Source organism: Drosophila miranda, chromosome 2 (genome assembly GCF_003369915.1).
Source record: "Drosophila miranda strain MSH22 chromosome 2, D.miranda_PacBio2.1, whole genome shotgun sequence".
Classification (NCBI taxonomy): domain Eukaryota; kingdom Metazoa; phylum Arthropoda; class Insecta; order Diptera; family Drosophilidae; genus Drosophila; species Drosophila miranda.
Genome location: NC_046675.1, coordinates 31951131 through 31960623, shown reverse-complemented (window position 1 = coordinate 31960623; position 9493 = coordinate 31951131). Strand labels below are relative to the sequence as shown.

At 42.8% G+C, this 9493-nt stretch overlaps 1 protein-coding gene across 1 annotated transcript; it reads right to left on the bottom strand.

Annotated features, from left to right (window-relative positions):
• Window positions 1–6876: 6876 nt before the first annotated feature.
• LOC108157509 (mitochondrial import receptor subunit TOM20 homolog) lies at window positions 6877–7756 on the bottom strand. Its single transcript, XM_017289609.2, has one exon. The coding sequence runs from the start codon at window positions 7621–7623 to the stop codon at window positions 7105–7107; it is 519 nt and encodes a 172-aa protein (XP_017145098.1). The 5' UTR covers window positions 7624–7756; the 3' UTR covers window positions 6877–7104.
• Window positions 7757–9493: the final 1737 nt, after the last annotated feature.

Below are 9493 nucleotides of genomic sequence, written 5' to 3'. Positions count from 1 at the left end.
TAGTTCCGCAACAAACAATCCACGAAATCTGCCGCCTTTTACACCTTCTATTGGGGCAATTTCAGGCCCATAAAATCCTTTAAAGGTGGTTTCAGACAAAAAAAAACCCTAAAACCCCGAATACCTCTCTTCCATGGAGGCACTAAAAAGTTTTCGGCGCAAGTTTTTCCTGCGGAGAATGCCACCCGTGGCTGTGCCAGTTGAATGTCCTTTTTGTCATTGCTCAGCCCCCAGGGAAGGACTCCACCCTCTGTTAGCCATAGAAAACATGCCGAAGAACAACGACCAGGGGGCACAGGAGTTAGGGACATTGTCAGCGGCAGACACAGGCGTTTTACAGGACACGGCAGGGTGTTGGCACATTAATCTTGGTGGCACGTTGGCAGGAGGCCATGGACCCGGCCTCCGGTGCATCGCAAACAAATTTGAAACTGGCACACACTCACACGCATCCGAGGAGATATTTTGATTGGCCCCCAAACCACAATTAGGCCTTGGGGCAGGGCAGTGTCCATTTGTGGAGTTTCTCCCTTTCGGCTCTTTGACGCTGTCCAAATCGAAGTTTCCTCTGAGTACAAAATACAAATTGCTTTGCCAGCTGTTGCAAAAAAACCGGGGGCAAGAACTGTTGAAAGGGGGCGGTGGACAGCTGGGAATTTTCGTGACGCAAATCCTTTCATGGCATTCCCAGCATGCCCCATAGAGAGGCAGGATCGGCATCGAAAGTGGTTCCTTGGCGGTTGTGCAAACAGAATGCAATGTCAGCCCTGGAGAGCAGGAAGACTGTGGCAGAAGGTCAGGCAGGAATGGGGGTGGGGGTAGCACACTACAAACATACTTATAAAACTTACAAAATGAAGGGAAGTAAAGCCAGAGAAGCGCATTTCCTATTTCCTCGCAAAAAACTTTCCAGACTTTGCCCCCAACAAACTGCAGGAGCAGGAGAAGGTGCAGGGGAAGGGGAACGGGGAGGGGGAGATAGTATTAGCCTTGGCTTAGGGCAAAAAATTCTAAGAATCAAAGAAACTTATGTGTTTCCTCTGTAATTCCACTTAAGAACGAAGTGAAGGCTGGGATGTTTGTGAGTTTTGGATTCCACTGAAGAAATTCAAATGCCAAAGCTGACTGCTATGAAATTATATAGTCAAGAACTGAGACTAAACCCTCAATCATTATGATTTAATCTTTTGGAAACAATTAAAGAGCTTTTTGGCAGGGGAAATCCCATAAATTGCTTCTGCTGTTTTTGTCGGAAATTCCAAGCCAAAAGCCATTGATAAACAATAAATTGTTGAATATTCATACAATATTAGCCCCCGGGCATAAGTATATGTATATTTGTTGCACTAGTGTGCGTTGGAAAATTCATATTCATGAGAAAAATTCATCTTCTGCAGTCGTAGGATTGCAATAAACGGAAAAAGAAAAACCTCCCATCAGTATATGCAATTTCATGTGAAAATATATCTCTTTTAAGAGGGAAAACTTTTGGATTTCGGGTAAAGAATTTGCCTTAAATGTTGGCAGTTTTATCCCAGAAAATCTCTCAAGGTTTTCGTTCGTATTTCCATATAAATCCACCCACCTTTTGTTGCATAAGCGGCTTTTACATGCAACATATTGCTTTGCATCCTGTTTTCACTTAAGAAATCCCACGCAATGTCCTCAAAAAAGGAGGCTATGGAAAATCACAGTTTATTACCAAAAACTCTGCTTGTGGCAAACAAAGTGGTCTACCAGCCCTAGGACTTCAGGGAGCTCTGTTTGATGCTGGGACTCGCATGCGATATGCATTTCACGTATAGTTCTGCCCTCCCAGGAAGGGGGGAACAGCTGGGTGAAGAAATTGTGTCAAAAATAAACAACAGAAAAAATGCAAAAGAGATGATATAAAACTTGACACCCGACACACACCGAGGCGCAACCACTTCCGCTGTCAGGAAATGAAAGTCTCCTCCGTGTATGAGTAGGAGTATGTGGCTGTGTGTGTGTGTGTGTGAGTGTTTGTTTGTGTAAGTTACGTGCGTAGCCAAACAATTTATGGGGGGGGGGGGTTTCGCAAAAATGTTGTAAGTGCAAGTTTTTGCACCTCCCTTTTTATTACCTTTCTCTCTCTAGGCCTACACTCTGCTCTTTCTCCAGTTACGGTTTATTAAAAATTGTTGTTTATTCAAGCATGAGGCATGGAGCCGCCAAAAAGTGCCGGCCTGGCACTCTGCCTCATCGCACACACACATATTGTTCGAGTCATCTTTTGAATTGAATTTCTGTGAAGGATGCGCGATATTTTGTGGAAAAAAAAATACAGAAAAAGGAAGTAAATTTATAGTGGAAATTCCAACAAAAAAGGGGTACGTTTTCCCATCTATTGTTTGGGATTGGGAGGGGTACTCTTTAAGGGGCCTTCTCTACTGCCTCTTTAAAGCTGGTAGCCTAAGAAATACTTCTTATACTTTCAGCAGACCAGACACTTTGGCAATGATGACACTTGCCCGACATTAATCTCCTGTCGCCGCCAACTACAACAGCATCTAGCAATTAGTCCGTTTGATGTGGCAGCCACAGCCAAACACTCGTCGGAGAACTCTGACTTTTCGATTCCTGGTTTTGCCTAATGACTTTTTAGATCCTAGTCCTTTAGTCCTAGATACTAGCAATATGTGTGTGGGCCTAATTAATATGCTTATGATAATGGAGCGGAGACCAGCGACAAAAGAGCTGTCAAAGATGCCTTGTGGCAGGACTTATGGCATTGTTTTATTTGCAGCCTGTTTGAATCTTTCATAGGATAGCTCCTAGTTGAGTCAGAGTCCTTCATTAAATTAGTCCTTGAAACTGGTCCTTGAGATGTCTGCGTCGTCACTGAAGCAAATCTTTTCCTTCGCTGCTCCTTGTGATGGAAAAACCTCTGGCACTCCTTTTTCTAATGGGAAAACCCTCGTTTCCTCCATTACTCCTTCTTCTAATGGAAAACTGTGGTTGGCTGCTGCTCATCGTGGAAATTAGTGTCACACAAAGTCCCGTTGTTCTCGCCGTCTTATCTGGTAATTGCCGGACAATGAATGCGGTTTAAAAGCAAAAGAGAGCCCCACAATAAAGGACATTATCTAATTAGATTCGTACGGCGGAGGGCGTTAAAAGATACTTTCTCTTGAGCAGAAAAAAAGTTACCACAAACCCGAAGGAAGAATATTTAAACGAATGTTGACCTTCAAAATCTTCCTTTTGTTTAAAGTTTTTTGTTCTAGCAAAGTTCTTTTGGGGTTAAGGCCCCCATTCAAGATGTTGTGTCTCTAAGGGCCACCAGACGACGACAGCTTTAAGGCCTTGAGGTCCTTGAGGGTCGATGGTTAGAGGCTATGGCCAGTTGGTCAAGCCATTCGACCATGGCTATCAATCAAACGCATCCGGATGACAAATGCCCTGTAGAGAGGATCTGTGGACGGGGACGTGAAGTGGTTGTTCCACTGAAATTATGCACACCAGCCACAGAGCACACGGAGGACACGGAGGAGGACCCTCCCCAGTGGGCGGTTTATTTACCAATCGCCAACAATGGGTCCTACACAAACACCCACTCAAACGGGAACCGGGACACACACGAGCAGCCATGAATGGCTGTTGCATGGCCCGGAAATAGGCTGGCAGACATTTTGAATGTGCGGGCGGGTAGAGTGCTCTCAATCCCTACTGTAACATCGACAGAAACTGAAGAGAGTTATAAAACGATTGTCAGACATGCCATGGAGAGGCCGGATGAAATCTGTGCAGAATCCACATTTAATTGTTTAGCCAAATTATTACCTCATTGAATGTTGTTTCAAAATTGAAAGGCAATCACTTTAACTGGCATGTAGCTTGTTTTGAAACTGCTGAGCGGCGGATAAGTGTAATACAGCATGCCATCAATTATCGATTTGTAGAGAATTACAATGTATTTATTTTCCATCTTTTTCCCCCCTGAGCAGAAGGCAACAGAACAGCTGTAACGGATGTAGTAGCCAGCACAAAATATAGGGAGTTGGTTATCTTCTTTCGTCTCGTGAGACCCCCTAGTGATATTTCGAACGATCAAGCTTTAGCCACTCTTAAGGTTGGATCAAAGCCTTAGCCGCTCTTAAGTCCGAACGCCCACGAACACATACAAGCGACGGACAGTGGGAAGCATAGACGGCAATCGTACGATTGCACAGTTAAGCTATGCTGTGCATTAGACGATCGTTTTATGCTGCTGCGAATGTTCTGGATCATACGATTGCACAGTTAGTAAAAAGCTCAAAAGCTCTGCTGCACTGGCTACTCAGTCCATCGTCTATTACTGCTTTGAACAATATAAGAAAGTTGATCGATCTGTAAAGACGTGATAATTTCCGAGTGCGAGCAACATACATAGTGCACACACATATATATAGTGCTATCCGGAAAATATATATATTTCCACAAATATATGCTGGAAGCATATAGTTACAAGTGCCGTACAGTTCAGTGGTCAGTGAATGACAAGAATTTAGTGCAGATATATTTGGGAAAAGAGGTATGTTTTCATATTAGTGCCGTGCACGTGCTGACATAACCTATGTTGCAGGGAGGTGTACCTAAGCTGCCCCATCGCGGTATAGTCTCGAGAAGACTACCCTGGGAGCTGGCTTAGGCGAACAGTTGTCGAGGTTTCTCCAACTCCATCCATAATTCATCTTTTCTGGACCTTATATTGCCACCAAGTCGGAATCTCCAAAGATCCAAGTGGAACAGATCAGCCTTAATCGCCAAGAATATTTAGTGCTGCTCAGACATAAATAACTAAATACAAGCTTGGCGGAAGATTCGTCAGTACGGCCCGGAACCATATACATCGCACCTGTTGACCTCTAACCAACTTCAGGCGGTCAACAGTCTACAAAGCAGCAGCACAGGATCGAGTTTTGTCCAATTTACATTTAATTCATTATCAAGTTCCAACGCATAAACATCAGCAGTTTAACGTAATGTAACTGAAACTTTATTAACACCCCTCTTTGATGTTACGCGCGTACATACCTACATACATATGTGCATATGCACACTAAATTGTCTTCGTTTGCTACCTTTTGGTTCAATTTTCGCGATAGAGCATAACAATTAAATTTCTGTCTGTATTATGAAAACCAAAACAACTGACTGATGACTATGCGACGGTGTTTGTAGCGTAATTGTATTGTATGCATTATATATTTATGATTTCCATATTTTAAACAGCTGCGGTCAACATCTACGACATCATTGGGCCCAACGATCAGCGTAAGACAATAACGCCGGAGTGAGTAATTATGTACAGCAAAAAGAGTTTGGTCAAAAGAGCCTATTAACTTGAAAGTGTAGATATGCATACAGTGTATAATGATTCAAACCCGTCTGCTCAGTGTGTATAATGCACCCCAGTCTGATCTAGCTTTTGTTTACGATTTCGATTCTTATTCTCTCGTTTATATATATATATATATCTATACCCTAATGTTTTTCATGCTTTAAAATAATGAATTTATAACTAAACTTATATGATAATTAGGATTAAGGAAATATTACCCACAAATTAGAAGCTAAGTCAATTGTTGTGTTTCTACAACTGCAACGTAATGAATATTGAAATTGAAGTCTCACATTATATTAAAATATGAATCTTTTTGGATTGAAATGAATCTTTAAAATCATAAAAATGGCCTGTCGAGTATCCGTGCCAGGATCTTATAAAATGTGGTAAACCTTAGTAAAGGATTGATCAAGGGACAATGCAAGAACTCGAACGCAATGTCATGGTAGGGAGGGTACAGAAGAGAGGGACAATCAACACCTAGGTTCTCTCTAAATAGAAATGGTTCAGTAGGGCTTTTTTTTTTGGCGTGTCGGCGCTATCAGTATTTCAGTTTCCTTTGTTTTATATAATCACTTATAGTTCCCGTAAAGTGCACTAATTAAATGTAGTGGAGTACGATAGTACAATTAGGCGAGGAAGAACCCCGACCATCCGGCGAGCTAGACCCGAGCCTAGCAAGAGTGCACACGACCAACCCTATTTGTACGCCGTCCTTAAGTCAGTCATGGTCATCTGCTGATACCGAGGGCCTATATATCTGTTTACATATATATATATTTAAACTCTGGTACACTACACGGAGCTGTTAGCATTCCAGGTTAACAGCCTGTTATTGGTTAACAGCGTGTGGCTGCTCCCAGCTACAGCGGACTGTTAGCTCACGCTCTCGCGCCCGCTCTGCTCTTGAGATCCACAGAGGACTCGAGCGGCCTCTAAACAACAAACAACATGATAATTACGTTTCAACCGCTGCGAATAACTACGAATTACCAAGTGAAATATACGACTTATATACATGTATACCAGAGAAGGGCTTTGGGTGATTGTAAAAACGTTGAAACAAGATAATCACCTGAAAAAACTCTCTTTGCTTGAGCACATGTGATCGCTGCTAATTATAAATCACTCAAGCTCTGCCCTTCCTCTCTTGTGGCCTCGCTTAGTTTATTCATGCTCGTCTTTCGGGAGATTCAGGTGCCGGTGGCTTCGGCTCAACAATGATCGGCTTGATTATAAGTAAACTCAAATCGTAGGATTTTGCTCAAGTGCAGTTCGACGCAGATAGAGATTTCGTTTGTGTGCGTAAAAAGCGGATCATGCGTGTAATGATGTTGTGTGATTTGAGTGAGTGAGTAAAGTTGATTTTACTCAACGCTGAGTATTTATGAGTGTTTACGAATATCGATGCCTTATTGAAAGCTAAGCTGTCTTTTTCTTGTCAAAATGTGATATTTTCTTTGTGAAATGCCTGTGTTTTTCTGTCAAAATATTAAAAACAAAAAATACCCCCAATAAAAGCCAAATAATTTGCTCTGTGGAAGGAATTGTTGTTACAGATTCCCGCATATAGTTAATGCCATTTACTAATTCGATTTACATTCACTTCCGAGAGACTGCTGTCTGTTACCAAAAAAAATTAATTTAAAAAAAAATCACAGTTAAATCGATGTTAAATAGGAAACAGGAACCAGAATTTTGTTGGTATTTGGTGTTGCATTGTTTTTGTGTGTGTAGAGGTCGTTGCAGATGCCGATTCAGAGGCGGTTTATTCCTCCACTGCTGGGGGACATCCAGTTGGGCATGATGCCGATTGTTGTTGTGCTGCGTGTCGGCTCCTCGTGTTGCAGCCGGGCCAGCAACACTTGGAAGATATCCGGTGGCAGGGTGCCCCGCAACATCTGCAGGAATGCCTCCTGGCTCGTGCAAACGCTGGTGGCGTTGATCATATGCATGATGCCACCGTCAATGTCGCCGCACATTATACGATTCTCGCCCAGAAAGACTTGCTCCAGAAAGTATTGCTCGGTGTTGGTCTTCACCAGGCCGCGCAGGGCCTGGGCCTGGTTCTGCTGCAGCTGTGGCATCGATCCTTCCGTGGCAACCGGCTCCTGCTGACGCTCCTGATCCTTGGCTAGCTTCGCCTTGAGACGACGGGCGCGCACCTTCTTCTTGTAGTCGGGATCGCTGCGGCGTTTGTTGTCGAAGTAAACGCAATACCCCAGGGCAGACGAGACGGCGGTGAGGGCCAGAAGTTTAAAAGCGCCACGAATCATTTCGAATTATTTTTCGTTTCGCGAAAAAATTTTGTACAAATCAAAATTTTCTTACTAGGAACAAAACTTTTTCTGATTCTCTCGGTCGGACGATCAACTCCGTACTACACAAAGATGTTTTGTATACTGAATATTTTTACGGAAAAGACGAACGGGCTGGCTAGGGTTTGGCCCACACGGCCTACTATTTGGGGGCCCAAAAAGTGGTAAACATTTAACATTTATTCGGAAACATGTCTGGCCCCTCAAAGGTTGTCAGTTGAACATATATTTTCTTCAGCGAAAACCTCAAATTAAATGCAGGTTTTCCTTAATAAAACAGCTGTCCAATCGAATGTCCATGGCGAATGTTCAGCTGTCAATTAACCTGGGTTGTGACTCCTTCTAAATGTCCTCCCACACAAAAACCAGAAAATACAACTGAAAAAAGGTAAAAGAACTGTTGCTCTGACAAGGAGATGGACGTGACATGGATGGATTTTGTTGGAAGCGGGCCTTCAATTTAGTAATGCAAAGGACCTTTAACCTTTTCGGCCATCAGTCTTCCACCCCTGCCCCATTGGACTACTAGTTGCTGGAGCATATGTGCTATAGTATTTGTGAGTTGATTAGCATTTTCCATGTGATACGACACCCCTCTGACAATTTGCGGTGTGACCTCCGATTCGGGGTGTCTCGCCTTCAGTCTGTTGCTGGTGGCAACACATAGGCATAGCCATAGAATATGTAATGGAAGAATCTTTTCAACCACCCCCCCCCCCCCCCCCCCCCCCCCCCCCCCCCCCCCCCCCCCCCCCCCCCCCCCCAACGCCTTAAAGGCTGCCATGACAATGCTGGGGGACAAAAGGGAAGAGTGGGACTGAGATGGGGGTAAATGCGATACAAAACATCGACTTATTATGTAAATTGTTATACCCATGCTTTCATTCCATTAAATGGCAGTTTCCAGGAATCGTAGAGATGTTTGCCATCAAATCCTATTACCTTCAATAAAAATGGCTACACCAGCAGCACCGACTTTATTGTCAAGTTATTACAACCAGCCATTTGACGCCTTAACGGGACACTCTAGCTACCAATAAAAAGCGTAGCTCTTTCTTTGATTCCGATTCTGCTTTGCATTCAACTCCGTCTGTGATTCAATTAGATACTATGTATGTGAATAAATGGGAGAATGAATGAGTGTTTGAGTTTAAAATTTCAATTACATTTGGTAATCGCTGGCCATTATGCGTGGGTCTCCCTGCTGCCTTCTTCGTCCTTGGTTGAAGCTGAAATGTATTTGATTTGAAAAATCCATCAGTGAACGTGGGATGTCAAAGGATAGGGCATCTCTGAAAGGATTTGCATTAGAGCAGAACCCTTACAAACCATCGCCGCTCTCTCTCTCTCTCTCCCTCTAAGTAATAATCAAATAAATTTACTTATGGCTCAAACCACTCGTGCCTGGCCAAGGGACTTTTCAGGGGAGCTTTGCATGAATAATATGAATATAATGCAGTTCCTAATGAAATTGGGCTGACCAAAATTACTATTTATTCAAGCAAACGAATGCGTGCAGAATATTAATTTTCATTTGCCAGGAGAAATCATGCAATTGGATGGATCAAAAGAGCATCCCCCCTTTCCTTGCCAACAAATGTTCAATTATGCAAAAACAAAATGAATGAATAGATACATTCATAGATAGATTGCATGGCAAACACAAGCGTACGCTTTGTATCTGTGCTGTGGTATATTTACACACATTTTGTTTACACAAAAACATAAAAAACCCTACAAATTTCAGAAAATGAACTGAAAATAGTTTAATTGAAATTCAGATAAAGTTCTCTTTAAATGTTTGTAATATTTCGGTGTTTAATTGATT